This window comes from Mus pahari, chromosome 8 (genome assembly GCF_900095145.1).
Source record: "Mus pahari chromosome 8, PAHARI_EIJ_v1.1, whole genome shotgun sequence".
Lineage (NCBI taxonomy): Eukaryota > Metazoa > Chordata > Mammalia > Rodentia > Muridae > Mus > Mus pahari.
In genome coordinates, this window is record NC_034597.1 from 20,670,527 (window position 1) to 20,687,456 (window position 16,930).

Genomic DNA, 16,930 nt, shown 5'->3' on the forward strand with positions numbered 1-16,930 from the left:
CACAAAAGTATTTTCTGAAATTAGAAACGCAACTGGGTTTAATGAGTAGTACAGCACCAGAGAGCACAGAAAGCCTACACCAAGCCAGGCCTCTCAGTACAGTCCTGATTGCTTTATAATGCAAAGCCACAGCAGCCTGAGTGCTGCAGAATTAGTTCTAAGGAAAAGCTGTGAATTATAAACAGAGTATCCGAAATTTCTAGGGTGAACTAGCAAATGATTCTCTCCTCCATACCGTTCTGCTCAAACAGAGCCTGCAGGAGGCCTTTAAATTGATTTCCCAATATCAGCCCAGTTAATGCGGTGTTCGTTTAATGCCTGGCTTGGCTTCTTTGTAAAACCATTTCTCAACTTCCAGCATCATATGGAATTAGCACCCTCATTTTTATGATAATGTTGTTCATTTAATGCATGGCTTAGAGAATGACTTCAAAGTGAATGAGAAAAAAATATATGGTTTTTCTTGTCATAATTTAACCTCAAATTTTAACTCCAACTATACAAAATCCCTCTATTTCACCTGTTCTTTATAATTTTGTCAGTTAACTCATTAGCTCTAGACAGAGTTTTTTCAATACTCTGCCCATTAAAGATAAAACAGCGGTTATTTATACTTTCATGTTTACTCTCTGGAAAGGCTCAGGTCAAGAGATTTCCAGTATAATATATAAGATACACTTTACAATGGGCTTAATAAAATGTAAAGCTGATTCAAATGGCCATGAACCATCTTTCCTATTATTTCAATATCCTCCTGACTTCCTGCATTGAGACACTGAAAATCAAAGGCAATGATAAATTAGATTTGCCTGAACAAAACCCTACCATGCAAGAGGGCTTCCAGCATGGGAAACAAGGCCTGCATTCTTGATTTTCTCTACGATGCCTCCTCAAATATCCACCTCGCAAGCATAGGAAGGCTGGACATACAGCAAAGACAGCCAAAGGACTGTCCTCTAGGGTATCAAGATTCTGCAAGAACAACCCACTCATGCAGGCAGTGCATTCTGCATAGAGGTGCAGATGCACCTCCCCATATGCACCTGAAACCACTCTTTTTGGGGTGTCCTCCAGCAAGTGACTATTTTAAACAGATTTGGGGAAAACCTACACCATATGATGAAGACTCATATCCAAGGTGGAAGATGGAGGAAATGCTGCAAGAAAATAAGAGTCTGTAAAAAAAAAACAGTGAGACACACTGGGCACAAGGAGTCACAACTTAAAGTAGTGTAAGTGATAACTAGCCACCTCTACATCTACCACTAGTTGAGGCCCTCCAACTGTCAGTAAGTGTGCAAACTTTCACCCTACTTAGTGGATGATGTGGTACGACGGATGCAGTTCTTTCTGATGTAGCCATTTAAGTGTAGAGATTATTCAACCAAACACACGCCCAACCTGATAAACATACACACTCTATCTTCAGTGTGTTCCAGGCCATGGCAAGCCTATCTACCTCAGCAATTTCAAATAAAAGAGAGGGTCTCACAGAAGAATAACACAGATCTATAGCCAACAAAGAGGTTTGGGTAAACAACTGATACCAACAATAATTGTATGTAGATAGGTATACATTTAATTAAAATGAGAGAATAGATCAAATTCTTAGGTATTCTATAGAACATGATGCTATTTGTGGGAAAACATATGGGCTTGGATAAGCATGATGGCTCAGTGGGTAGAGACACTTGCTGTGAAGCCTAAACACTGAGCTCAATCCCCAGGCCCCCCATGGTAGGAGAGAGAACAGACTCCTGAAGGTTATAATCTGACATTCAAAGGTAACGCATGTTAAAATGTAGAATCATTTTTTTAACTATGTGGGTGCAGATATAGAGAAACATTGAAATAATGTCATCAAATGGAAAAATAACAGAAAATCTGAATTGTCTAAAAGATCTAAATGTTTGATGCATTCAAAAGGAATCATCACAGAAATTCACTGTTAATTCATTGCCTTCCTATGTGAATTTGCTACCATATCTGACCCATTCACTTAAACAATAGTGGAGATCACGATTCTGTCATGAAGGGTTCACATAAAAATATTCAGACTTCCCAGCATCACAATAACTCTGTAGGTCATCTTAATTCACACTGAAAATGAATGGACAGATGCAAAGTGATGGGGAATGTAATCTCCAGTGGGCTTTATTCTCTGAGAGGATAACTTACGGTAAAGAAAAATATTTTTTCCCCAACTCTTCCATAATAGCTAGCTGTCTCCTTTTAATTATCTTAATCACCCTCTCCTCATTATTGCTTTGACACTGTATATCTTAATGAACTTACATAGATAACTTCAAGTGATTGGTCTTGTTAACGGAACAATAAATTCTGACAGATAAAGGATGTAAGATGTAATTAGTTAGCTCCTCTTCTTCTGTGAATTCCTGATACTTCTCTGAGACATAATTAAAGATTAATAAGAGAGATTGTCTTGAATTTGCTGCTACTTATCTATAAATGCTTCGGGATATGTGAGGTCCAACCACATTTACATTGTCGCATGGAGGCTGGCAACTAGGGGATTCCTAGTAGAAAGCCAGTGGAGCCCTGATCTGAAAGGCTTCTTGCAAAGGGGGAGGTCCTGTACTCAATGTCTTTGTGGTAAGACGATCGAGGGGACTCGCTACATCCTCTCCACTTCCACACGAGAGAGCTGCAGCACAGTGAGGTCAGACCTAAGGCTTCACCGTGTACTCTCCTGACCTCCAGTTGGAGACAGTGACTGATGATGCCCCATGCCTCTCTGTCTTCCTGCCATGTGCACGGGGCTGAGGTGAAAGGTCAATGTAGTGAGCTACTGGGGACCTGTGGCTGTGGGCTGCACACAGAGGGTAGTCTATTGACAGTAGCTACTATTATTTATTCTATGGGTCCTTAAACTTCTACTGTGCATTAGGCATTGTTCTCGGGACGGTGCCTGTATCTTAAAATAACCTCTGTACTCCAGGGAGATAATGGTCTCTTCCTTTTCCAATTGCTCTTCTTCAGAGCTTTGAGATTTTTCTGTGACCTATTTCTTTGACAGATGCTCATTTGTGTGCACATGTGTGTGCATGAGTATGCACACATGCACGTGTTCCTAGGCAAGGAAAAGGTGTGAATTGCTGAGTCCCGGGGATTGACTAGTGCTGTCAGGCTTAGGAACAAGCCCCTTCACTCACTGGACCATCTTGCTGGCCTATCTCAATGGTTTTGTAAAACCTGCAGCAGTTGGGACCTTTGCTCTGTGGTTATTATGCCTTTTGGTCTGGAGGTCTCATCAGCATGTGGCAAAGAGCAACCAAGCAACACCCTTGCCACTTAAGCATCTGTACCTTAACCTAGAGAACACATGTTGGTATTCTCTTTCTGTAGAAGGCTGCCCTAACATAGGCCTCAATGACAACATGCTCTGTCCAAAGGTATGGGAAAGCGCACACAACAGAGCTTTATCACCACCAGAGCATTGTCTCAATTCCAATGCCCAAGCTCTGTGCTCCTTGCCACTCTGCCTCCATTGTCACTGGCTATCAGAGCATACCTAAATATGGCAAAGTACACTTGTATACAACATCCAAGTGCCCCACTGTGCATGACAGGATGGGGGGGGGGAGTAGAAGTTTCTTGTGACTACAGTCTTTGAAAAGAGAGGTAGTTCATTGAAAGAGGAAAGGGAAGGGTCTTAAGGACATGATGATCACATCAAAGAACTCCACAGAATGGAAAGAATTACAAATGGAAAACAGAATATGTCTTTCTTGCATGTCTATATCACTGCCCAGCTTTGTCATGCTCTCTGGTCTCCAGCTGCCTGTGTCTGAACCCTGGACATCTCACAGACACTATCTGAACTCTTCCTCTGCCCGAGCCAGGCCCCGACTCCTGCCATGGTTATGAGGAGGGAAGGGCATACCATGCCAGCCACCTTTCAGTCTTTTCTTCTTCTTGTTGTTACCATCATGGACAGGGGGGTTGAGCTGGCTTAAAGTTCATTATCCTCTGAGAAATTCTAGCAGCTCCTGGGACATCTTTGCTAAGACTATTCTCCAACACTCCCTACCCTGAAAGGTTGGAGAGGCTGTTTGCTGATCTCAAAGAAATCAATGCATTGTATAGCATTCTCTGTCCCTGGAGGACTCTCTACTCTCCCCAACTCAGGGACTAGCACATAACCAACCATCATCCTCTGCTCTGAGACCCTGCATATCACACTGCAAAGATGCAAATAACCCAAAGTGCAAAGAAAGCAGCACAGAACGGACACACTCACCGTGATGATGTTGAAGAAGTCATCATCACCCAGAGTATCCAGTATTGAGGACACTGTTTGCTTGGCGATGGTCAAGCGGAGTCCTTTCATGCTCCCACTGACGTCCACCAAAATGACAACATCCTTTGGAGAAGTCGCTGCCTGGATGTACCTAAGTGGAGGGAAGATTAAGTAACCATGAATTGCGGCCTCTCTTCAAATTTCCTCTCAAAATTGACTAAGAGATGTAAGCACTGCCTACCATTTTCTGTTCCTGCAGTCAAAGGCAATGACTCCATTCTCATCTGGTTCCCATTTAATCCCTAGAAGAAAAATGGGCTTATAAGAAACCTTGAGACTTCAAATGGTTATTTGTAGTACTTGAAGGCTGCTCTGCTTTGCTGACCAAACAGATGGGGTGAGAAGGCACAACCCAGCAGCTCCTCACTGACTGCTCGTCCATCTCTGGGAAATGCCCTCAGGTAGGCCTGCAGCAATCAGGGCCTTTACCCACTTGTTTCAGACAGCTGTGGTGACTGGAGACTACCTCAGCAAGATGCCATCTACGCAGAGAAGATGCAACTCCAGCCCCCTTTGCGGCTAGGAATGAAGATGGCCAAGACCATTTCTCACAGTCCAGCAAGATGCTGAAGCTGCTGGCATCACTTAAAGGTCTCTAGGCAGTGTCTGGCCCCATCACCAAACCCTAGTGATGTCATGTCTACAACATGGGGCTAGGGGGAAATCATGTGATCTGATGGTTCCATCTCGACAGTTGTTTCCTTCCTGCTGCTGTTTTAAAGCTCAGAAATTTGGCCTGTCTTTCCATGCTGAAGTGAAATGGTCCTAATTATTGAGCAAAGTAAATCCAGGTCTTTTCAATTCAGGCCTTGAAGCCAAAGGAGGTTTTCCCATACACAAATCTTATCAAGCAACTTTAGTCTCATGGTTTAAAAATCAGCAAGGACATTACCAGGGATGGCATTCTCCATGTAAATCTTACTTTAAGAATGAGTGAGGTGATTCGAATAGGTATGGCCTCCATACATTCATGTGTTTGAATGACCAGCTATAGGAAGTGGCACTATAGGAGATCTAGCCTTATTGGAGGAGGTGTGGCCTTGGTAGAGAAAGTGTATCTCTGTGAAGGTGGGACTTTGAGGTCATATATGCTCAAGGTTCACCCTGTGATAGTCTCCTTCAGCTGCCTACAGATCAAGATGTAGAACTCTCAGCTCCTTCTCCAACACCATGTCTGCCATGCTTCCAGACATGATGATAATGGACTGAAACTGTAAGCCACCCCGAATTAAATAGTTTCTTTTATAGGAGTTGCCATGGTCCTGGTGTCTCTTCACAGCAATAAAACCCTTACTAAGGCAATGATATTTTGTTTCAGGGCCAATAAGATTACTCAGCAGGTAAAGGCACTTATGGCAAAGCCTGACAGTGTGAGTTTAATTCCCGAAACCTATGATAGCAGGAGACAGCCACCTCCTCCAGCTGTCCTCTGTCTCTCACACACATATATAATGTGACATGTGCACACATGTGGTCATGCATACAAATACTCCCATTCACACACACATAGTAAATAAATATATGTATCCGTCTTCATTCACTTAAAAATAAGATGAATTACTGCTTTACAACAAGGTAGGACATCACTGCTCTTGGCCAGCCGTGCTGATTGTGACTAAACGACTTCAAACAGATTTTAAAGGATTAAAAAAAAAACAAAAACAAAACAAAACAAAGCAGAATGATTATTTTCATGGGTGGAATTCCTGGTTTAGGATACAGCACTGATGGCTTCTTTTCCAGCTCCCAATGGCCAGCATTCTTGACCTTGCCAGGGTAATAACAGGCTGGGTCAAGAGAACATCCCCAAACTACTACACAGGTACTGTATATCCCACAGTGACACTGTGTTCTACCATCATTATACCCATGCTTTTACCTGCACTGGGACCTACTTTAAAGGTCTTCCCTCCAGAACTAGAAAGCAGAAGAATAAAAAAGGGCCAAGTAAAAGTCATTAAGTATAAAGATAAAATATAACGGATACAATATTGTACAATGAGGGGCCGTCATGTGATTTATTCCTAACTTATATGATGCACTGTTTTCTGGAAATCTTGGCATAGTTAGGATGGCGTAGTCCTATTTTTTTTTTAATTTTATAAATGTGTTGATCCAGTCAAGGGGCTCAGTAGATGCTGCTTGTATTCATCATGTATGTTGGTAAGACATGTGCCTATCTCTAGACACTGTAGGTAATCTCCCTCTGCTCTGCCTGTCTTCTTTCCATGACATCTTTGCTGCTGTGTACTCTCCCAAAACGTCTAAGAAGGGACTGGAGGTAGAGTTGAAACGAGAACACCGCCTTACATATGGGCTTGTGATTCTCCGCATCCCCACAGGCACTGCTCGCACTGGTACTTTCTAAACATCCCTATCAGATTAATCTGCTGGCAAAACTAGCCAGGGCTACAATCCCAGCAAAAAAAAAAAAAAAAAAAAAAAAAAGAGAGAGAGAGACACAGAAGAGGGTGACCCTGTGATGGCCAGCTTGACACAAACTAGAATCACCCAAGATGGAATCAATGGAGGGACTGCACACAGACACTCAAAAAGAAATCACAAGTGCCCATGTTGCCAGCGCAGACAGGTGCCTGGGGAGTCATTAACTGGAGGAAGACACACCAAGCATGAGATGACGGTGCATTACTCTACCAGGGCTGCTGTAACTAAGTACTACCTGAGAGGTGGTTGCTCAATCGTGTGCTCCAGACATGCGCATTCTAGAAGCTTTATGCAAACTGTCAGAGCACAGGCTCCTGTGAGCCTCACTGGAACATCCTGAGAGGTGGAAAGCAACCAACGCTCCCCTTCCTTGCCAGAGAAACAAGGCTATTGTGGAGCGCTGGAAACCACCAATTCTCCAACATAGCACACAAGAGTTCAAGTGGCATGCACTTAGACACAAGCTTCTTGCTGGAGCTTGCTGTCACAGGGTCTTTGTCACTTGCAACCTAAATTTCTGATGAAGATGATTTCCACAGAGGGAACAGCTTCCCAAGGGCACACTGGGAATCTTGACCTCTGCTACCTAATTCGCCCTCTGATTTGCAAATCCTTACTCGTGGCTTCTACGGGCTTGGAAAACACTGGTGAGGACCAACGAAAGTGCATGCCGCCTAATGTCAGGTACCTTGGTAGCACTTCGTGCTTTTCCTATACTGTAAACATGAACAGAAGGATCCTGATAGGAAAAACATCCAGCAGAAACATACAATGTGGTTCCCTCCCTTCACTGAATGGACCAGGAGAAGAGAGGAGCTCTGTCTAGAACCAATTCCAGAGTCAAGTGGCCACATGACATCGTTCAGGGCAACTAAATATGTTCACAAGACTGTGCACTTTTTAATGTGGAAAAGATAGAGGCACTCTATGGACTCAAAATCCTGCTGAGAATATCATAAAACAACTGCAAGCATTTTGACTAAACTGATCTAACACACGCCTCATCTATAAATAAACTGCCCAATTACATGAGTCCTTTATGGTAAATTCCTTTGTTTTCTGATGGCCATGCAACTGTCCTTGGAGGACTTCATGTTGGTAGAGACAGTTGCTGACTTCTGGCTTCTTCTTATCCTTTCCACTCTCATCCCAAAGCCACCTTGGTCAGATAGCCAGCCATCCAGTTGGATGCAGGCTTCCATGCCTTACACATTCCAGTCTTACCAATGTGCATCAAAGTTGCTCTGTTGAGCACATTGAAGCAGACCACAATTTGGCGACATTGAAACTTTAATGGTCCACTGTTTATTATAACATTGCCTGCAACAGGATGCTTATTGCTTAAATGGCTGGGAGCTCCACAAGGAAGCGTGTGTGCCCTGCTGAACAGGGCCCTTGGGAACCATTGAATAATCTGGTGAGGCAGATGCCCCCGAAGGCAAGGCTCAGGCCACAGATGCTGTGTACAGGGTAAACAGCTCCCCGAGGCGGCAATGACGGCTCTCCGCAGCAACCTCAAAAGACATCAGGTGCCTAGTCTTACTTAATGAAAACATAAAAGCCTCCGCCTAATTGCTCCAAGATTGTGCAGTGTGTTCCCTCCCTTCCTCTGGCTTGAGCTTGTTAATTCCTACATCTGTGATGCTGGAACAATTGCAGCCTCCAGTCCTGTTTTCACAACTTGTAAGCAAAATTAAAACTTCCCTTTTTAATTAAAATTTAAACCAAGCTAGAATTAAAACCCCACTGCCAAGCAGAGGCCTAGGAAAGGCCCAGAAGGAACACCTGTTCCGAGAGTGTGACAGACAAATGCTGGAAATGTGCTGACCCGGGGGAGTTGCTGGGGTCCTTCTAGAGGGATGTCACCCTCTGCTGTGCCATGGCTGGTTCAACTTCTGCCTCCATGGTCAGCCACCTCTATAGTCAGGGAACCCAAGTGCACATTCTGTATTACTTTCAACGTTTAGTCAGAATTTAATTTTGCCCCATATGACTTCATCTATTAACCCTGATGACAATGATCATAAAGGCAGCAAGAACAGAAGTAATAATAATAAAAACACCAAACTCTTGTCTGGAAGATGAAATATACGGTACATCTTGCAGCCCAGTTCTTTGCTTTCATTGGTTGATCTATGAATTAACTTCCTGTGTGTGTGTGTGTGTGTGTGTGTGTGTATGTGTCCATACTGGCACCTCCTTTTTGTTCCTATTCTGTACACTGACAAAAGGAGCCAATCTTTCGTTTTCTTCTAAAGGAAAGGAGAAGACAGTTAAGCATGAATCTGAAGAGGAACACAACTCCATTCATGGAGGCCGGGGTAGCCAGCTTAGGTACACTCACCTGGGTACTGTCTGAAAAAGCCCTTTGCACTCCCAAAGTACTGCCATATGAGAGATGGATCCCGATCAAAGTTATCCACAAAGACTTTGTTTAGAGATTCAGACCAATACACTCCATTGACAATGGCAGGATCTGAGAATAAAGAGAACAAGGTGACATTAGGAAGCAGAGGGAGCCAGGTCACAGGTGCCAGATTTCGGGGCTCATTCGTACCGGGGGCCTCCACTGTAGATTCTAAAGTGCTGAGACCCAGAGATGCCAAGCACTCAGGACGATGCTCCTGTCCTGTTCTATGAGCCACCCGGGGCCTCCACTATGGTGGCTTACTGACCGTGCACATCCTGGTATTAGTCAGTTTTGATTTGACAGATAACATGGTCCTTATTAGCATCAGCCTCCTGATTTCCAGAACTCAGCGTTCAGAAGGAAGCATGGGCTTTCTCTTCCTGTAGTCTTCTCAGCTGACACAGCTCTACTCCCACTGGGACTGCATCACAGACTCTCCCTTTCCACTAAGTGGAGTGTGAGGCCTGTAAGGGAAGAAGTCACCTCTTGTCTCTCATCCTGTGACCTCACATGGCTTGACGAGAAGATGAGATGACAAATGGCTGGGTGGATGGGGTGGACAATAATGGATACAATGAAGGTTGTTCTTCAGAAAACACATCTTTAGGGCACTGTGGTGCTCTCAGCACTTAGGAGGTAGGAGCAAGAAGGTCAGAGGTTCAAGACCAGCCTGGACTGACCAACCAGTCTGAGCTCCACAGTAAGTCTATTTCTAAAAGACAGTTTCTTTTCTGTCCTATAGTTGTATTAACAAGTCTTCCCCCCCCCTTGAAAGTCCAAAGATAATTCTTTGTGTTTTCTTCACAAATTAAAAAAAAAAAAAAAAAAACGAAAGCAAAGGAAAAGGAGGAAGAAGAAAGTTTGGGTGGCAGAGTTTGCTCTGTGGCTTTCCATTGTGTGCTTATTCCTCTTTACCCCTGAAGACAACACTTCAAAATGGGGCAATGTGCAGCCACGATCAGGTCTGGAAGGAATTGCTCATTGGCCCCAACATGAATAGGTAAATGTATCAATATGATGAGCATACAGACCAGAAAACAATGGAGGAACTGCTCCCTGCTCCCCTCCCATGGGGAAGCAGGGAGCTTACCTGCTTCTGTCTTCTACAAAAGCTCTCTAGTCTAGACTCCTATAAAACTGAACAACTGTACAGGGACTGGAACTGTGGCAAGAGGTGAGGCCTTTTTCAAAACCGCATCAACTACAGGGAACCAGTCCTCTAGCTTGTGCTTTACTTGTGTACAAAATAGTGACAAGGCTCACACCAGAAGCCCATCTGAAAAGTTCAACACCTCCAGCTAATGGTAGCAAGCACCCACAGAGCTGTCCCTTGCACCCAACGTTCACACCACTCTCCAGAATCTCTGGTGGAATTCTGACCCACAGCAATCCCACCATGGCATGTTCATTCCTAAGATTCCTAGTACTTCAGAGATGAGATGGATGAGGACAGATTGTGTCATCCTGGCCTCAGTTTGCTTAGTGTACCAATGGGGGGAAAAATCATCCTAAAAACACTCCTAACATGAACTGTACTGACAAGGAAACCCATTGGTGGCCCAGGGAATGTGTGACGTTTACTTTTGATTGCCAGATACACTAGAATATCCTGAAAAGGGTGAGGTACTGTCTGGTTCAGATTGGCCTGTGGGCCTATATTGCTGAGATTGAATTAATTGATATGGGAAGATCCAACCCATGGCAGGTAGAGCCGTGTCTTGGGTTTGTGTCCTATGCTGCTTAAGAGTAGAGGAAGTGAGCTAAGTTTGCATGAATTCATTTTCTCTCTAGGCTTCAAGTTCCCAACTGTTAGCAATCAGGCACCTCCCCGCCCAGCCTAAAAGGGACTCCTCTGCAACGTAGTCAATCAGACATCTTCCCAGCCACATTCCCTCCCAGGGACTCAGAGCTACAACAAGAAATATTATCACCAGCTGCCCAGAGGCAACACATTTCCATTGTCACCCCTGCAGCATGTCCTCCTGCGCACAAAAGGTCACGTTTTCTCCTCCTAAACCCCTTCTTCCCTTCCTTCTCATCCCCCAGGCCCCCAGAGGCAGACTTTAATAAACCTCCCAGGAAAGACCTTGTTGCATGGTGTGATTTTTGTCAGGATCTAACACCTGCCCCACCATCTTCACACACACACACACACACACACACACACACACACACACCCCGTGCTAAGATGCACTGTTACATGGAATTGTGAGCTGAAATAAACCCTCTCTCCTCTAAATTGTGGTTAACATGGCATTTATTTTTAATCACATGGCATTTATTTTTAATCACAGCAACAAGAGATGAAACTAGAACAAGACTCCACCTCTCTCCTCCATGCCTACCCACCCTGTACCAGCTACCTCTCCTTCCTCAGTTATCCACCCTTAATATGTTTCCTAGACAGAGTTTACAGTTGACAACTGACAAGGTGGCACGACTAGGTCTAGCCTGACTGTCGCACCTCCGACTTACGGTACTCTTTCAGATCGCACAGGTCACTGGGACTCTGGATTTTATCTCAAAAGTGCACATTATAACTCTGGTAACTATAATCTACCACATCCTAACCTGATAAGGTATACATGGCTGATTCAATCTTGTACCATAGAATACTTTTGAAAAAGCCTTTATCCTCTCAATCCTGTAGAACAGACCCTTTTATTATTCCTGCCCAAGCTTGATAGTAATTACTGTGACTCATTCCTGGCTGCAAAAGCTACTTACATGAGCCCACAAACATGCAAATAATGACTCTATGGCTTTCACCTCCATCGATGGATTAATTATATCAGACTCACATAAAACCTTACCACAGTCAGACAAAAAAAAAAAAAGTCTATTTCACTAGATCATTGTCTCGACATGTTGCAGAATCCAGTGTTTTTCAGCTGGACCATGTTTGCTTTGAAACTGTCTCAGTTGTGTAATCACCACTCCTTTGTGGATAGAATCGGGATGCCCATCCTTCCAGGTGGTCCTAGAACTCCAGGATTTCCACCCACAGAACAGTGAGCACTGTCAGAGATCGAAAGGTAACGGCCTTCCTGGAAGGCCACTCCATCTAACTTATTTGGTTGGACATTACATCTTGCCCTGAAGTCATGATTTTGTTAAGAACAGGGAGATTTGAATTCCCAAGAGCACAGAAAAGAGAACCTGGGAAATATGACCTGCTTGAAATAGGGGCTGGATTGCACACATGCGTGTGATTCAGTATTTGAGCTAACACTTTCCTTGGTATGTAAAATCACCACAGTGAATGGATTGATTCCAGAGGTCCCTCTAGCAAGCAATTTTAATAGATAGCCTATAAGAGCTTCCCATCATTACAGCCAAAAAAGAGACAGACATGGATACAAAATATGTACAAGGAACTTAAATTCCAAACACACACACACACATACGCACACGCACACGCACATGCACACGAGCATGACACCATGGTTTCTCAACATCAGTGCCCCACAGCAGAAGTGCAGTCAGTCAAGAGTAAGTTCAAGCTGCCCAGCTAGTCTCCTCAGATCCCCAGCCCCTTCCAGCCAGTGAGGAAGAGGTAGCTCTCACTCTGAGGCTGGACCAGTATTCTTTAGTCTCATAGTCCTTCCGAGGGAGTGGTGGAGAATGACCATCTTGTAGGCATTTGTGAGATTCTGAGCATCCTCCCATGCAACAAGCTATGCCATTCCTTGTTTGACTTTGGTTTCTAAATGTTGTCAACAGTCCCCCTTGCCTCACTTAAGATAGTTAATGACTTTTTCTCTAATCTTCATAGGGGTCTTCTTACTCACAATATCCACTGCCCACTCTAACAATTTATTCTAGACCTGATGGCCCTACCAACAGAAATTTGTTCATTTGATTCTGGATTCCAGGGCCGATTTGCTCAGGAGCCCATGAGAAAGAGTCTGTCCTGTGCAATGTCCCTCTCCTAAACTCCATGTGCTTCTCAATAATCCCAGATTCCTTGGCTTGTAGACTTGGCATGATAAATGCTGTCTCCATATTAACATGGGCCACCCTTCTGAGTCTCTGTGTTAAATAACCCCTTCCTTTCCTCATAAGGACACAGGCAGACGCTAAATCCAGACCTTATGCCCTAATAAAGCCACTTCTGCAGGTATAGGAGCCTAGGGCTCAGAGGTTTTAGAGGCCATTATTCCACATGGTATACACACTTTTAATTATTCTCCATAATATATATTCCTATTTCATGGCATATATATATATATATATATATATATATATATATATATATATATATAGTGGTTTTCTTCCATGTATTTATGTGCACTAAATATGTGCCTGATGCCAAAGGAAATCAGAAAGGGGTATTGGATCTCCTAGAACTGCAATTACAGATGGTTTGAGCCATGATGTGTGTTATGTGAATTGAGCTTGGGATCGCTGGACAGGCAGCCAATACTCTTAACCACTGAGCCATTTCTCCAGCCCCTGTATATACTATTTGTAAGATTTGAGTTTAGTAAGAACAGGACTTTTCATGGCAGAGGACCTTTACTTAACCATCAATAATTCTAATTTTCATGTATACGAGCTTGGTTGATGAGTCCTGCCTGTATTGTATGCCAGAGTATTTCTTTTGAAAATGTAGTTTTAGAAATGTGCCTGCACAAGTGTGGTGTGCATGTATATATGCTTGCGGGTATGCATTTATGTGCTAGTAGGGACATGTATACACACAACTGTGGGAGCAAGAGGTTGATGTTGGGTCTTTCTCTTGATTACTCTCTACCTCGTTCCCAGAGGCAGCATATTTTTAATTGCACCCAGAGCTCACCAACCTGGCTAGCTACCCTGGCAAGCTTGTTCTGAGGATCCTGACTTAGAGTTAGAATTTTAAGCACACTTCCATGCCTACACAGCATTTACCCAGATGCTGGGGGTCTGAACACACATGCGCAGGAAGTGCTTTACCAACGGAGCCATCTCCTCATCCCCAAAGTCACTCAAATATATACACCAAACACAAGATTTTTCTCTGCCATAAAACGTCTCCAGGTAACAAGGTAGTTTTCCCACTGTTCTCATCTGCCCTGGACAACCTCATTGTGCTTGTCCCTCTATACAAAGTCCAGAAATAGCATCAGTCCAGCATCCTCCCTGATAAGAAAGAATCACCCCAAACATGTCAGAAAAGTTCAGCTTTTATCAGAACAGATGCTAGGAGCTGCCTGGAGAGAGGGCTGCCATCTATACTTTGTATCTAAAGAGAATCTTCCACATCCCTGACTTGTCTTTGCAATACATCAGACATGCCAACAACAAACAGCTTTTCAACTCCTAGTCTATCAAGTGCCTAGTACAGCAAATGGCCCATGAACAGCACATCAGAAATAGACGATGATCCTTATCCTGTCCGTTAGAAAATATACAAACCCGGCCCAGGAAGAGCTTCCAGCTTTCATCCTTTCTCCATAACAGCACCATTGCAAGGAACTCAGATTTCTCATTTATGCATACAACAAATATTTCTCAACCACTTACCTTATCAGGATTTATTATGGCTTGGATATTAAGTGTCCCCCCTAAATTCATGCATTGAAGGCTAAGTCCCCATCTGATGGCTTTCTTTAAGATGTTTTAGAAACTTTGAGACAGGGGTCCAGTTGAAAGTGGGGGGGCATACCCTTGGTGGCCCTTTCTTGTCTGGGCTACTATTTGCTTGGGCTACTCTTTGCCTCCTGATTTGTTTCCTGGCTGCTATGTTCCTTCTTGCCTTCCTCTGCTTCGCCATAGCCCAGAGACAACAGAACCACGAAACGGGGACCTTTAAAACATACGACAAAGCAACCTTTCCTTCACTTGACTTTCCTTCACTTGGTTAGGGATTTTGGCAGTGATGACAACAATCCAGACAGTTCTATCTCATGAGGAGGCAATAGTAAGAACTTCAAATAGAAATAAGTGTGGTACACAGAAAAAAAGAATGGGATATGTCAGAAAGGTACTTTGGGTAGGAAAGAAGGAGGAGGTTCCTGAAGGTGACACATGGATACTGAGAAGACCCCTAAGTACAAGTCCAGCAAGAGCTTTGTAGAAGGAGAACAGAGTTCAAAAACAATGATCAGAAAAGAAAACAGGTAAAACAAGGAGGGGGATCCTGCTGGGCTCAGTGAGGGGTGAGGGAAGGGGAGGGCAGGGGTAGTATAAGCTGAGGCTGAGGGAATGGGCAGGCTCTGGATAGGATTTTAACAGAATAGAGAAATTCCCAGCCAAGTACACATTCTCTAGAAAGTATGCCCCGCCTCCATCATACCAGGGCCCATCATGCCTAGATCTATGGTCCAAAATCAAATATCATTCAGAAATCTATAGCATGCATAGCTGCTTCCTCCTTCCCAGGAAAAGCAATCAGAATCTTCTTGGCTATCTCAGTACTTGAATTTCCTCTCCAGACCTCAGTAGTCTGGTACATACTTGATTTTCTTCCCCCCATACCATTTGTTGTACGTTGAATAAACAGAACTGAATTATTCTCACTTGTCATTTCCTATCACAAAATCTGGGTCCACCCTTGGGGAATCTGAAAGAATGTGAATGGCTACAGAGTTACACAGAAATTGCCTTTTTCTAAAGCCATTCTTGGAAGGGAAGAGTCTCAGCTCAGATGCCACAATTTTGGTGCAGAGCTGCTCTTCAGGAAGGTGTATCTTACCTTGGATTTGGAAGTAGACAGGATCCTCAGACTTGTATAAATAAAACTCTTTGAAGTCAAGCACTGCCCAGATATACAATTACACTATAATGAGAAGCGTGGAGCCTGAGTCCACATAACTGTTCTCCAGGGCCAGTGTTGGACAAACTTCAGAAGAATGGGTGAAAATGTCATGCCTCTCTTTGAGCAAGTGAATAGCATCTCCCCCATCCATTCTTACTAGATCATAGATTAAATAATAGAGAGCCTGATGCTAACTAACTGTTACTTCTGGCTCACAGAGCATACTACTGCATGTGGGCTCAATTACAGAGCAGGCTTATTTGCCAAACACTTGCCCTCCTGCTAAATCTCATGATAGACTAAATATTAAATGCAGTTTACTTTTCACAAAGATGGAGTCAATTGCTGGTGTCTTGGGGCCAGAGGGACAAGGAAGATTTGTGGTCCCATGCTGAACCACTCTGGATGGGGTTGGGAGACCATTGCTTGGAAAATTCCCAAGAATGCTCAAGATTCTTCTCGTCTATTGTCTCAGTGTGTAAATTTGGAGGATTAGTTCCCCAATGAACTTTTATTTCAATGATTAACCTATGCCTTTCTTCTGTTGCTAAGATTTCTTCCCAGGAGCTGGCATTAATTACATCTGCCCCTCTTCCTAAGGTCCCAATGACAAACAGAGGCACAAATCCACCAAAGTGCATTCTGGGAAACCCAATGGGTTCATTGGTTTTCTTACAGAGAAACCAATAAGGTTTCTCTTAAGGGTTTATTTGTGGGCGGATGCGCTATTCCTCTAAAGGCCACACAAAAGTCTTTACTCATCAAGGATGATGGGTTTCCCATAGTCACAAAGAAGGGTCCTCAGTCTTCCCTGGCCTATACACTGCAGTCCTTCCTGGAGACCACCCACAATTAGGGCTGAGTTACATACAACAGGTCAACAAGCCTCACTTGGATGGTATTTTACAAGCAGGCATAGTTGAACTCTCCAAGATGGTTGTTCTTCTTGTAGGATAGTCCTGTACAAGTTGTATGGAAAAACTATTCTGTTTCTTTATGATCTAGGGAAAAG

General features: G+C 43.7%; 1 protein-coding gene across 2 annotated transcripts in view; it reads right to left on the reverse strand.

Moving 5' to 3' along the window:
• The window catches only part of Cacna2d3 (calcium voltage-gated channel auxiliary subunit alpha2delta 3), an 807,286-nt gene that overhangs the window by 432,690 nt on the left and 357,666 nt on the right, over positions 1–16,930 (reverse strand). For both annotated transcript variants that reach the window (XM_021202917.2, XM_029541665.1), the window contains exons 6-8: positions 9,111–9,242; positions 4,503–4,563; positions 4,262–4,412 (exon numbers count right to left, since the gene is read on the reverse strand). In XM_021202917.2, coding sequence (XP_021058576.1) covers positions 4,262–4,412; positions 4,503–4,563; positions 9,111–9,242 — 344 coding nt within the window. The remainder of the gene's footprint in view (positions 1–4,261; positions 4,413–4,502; positions 4,564–9,110; positions 9,243–16,930) is intronic.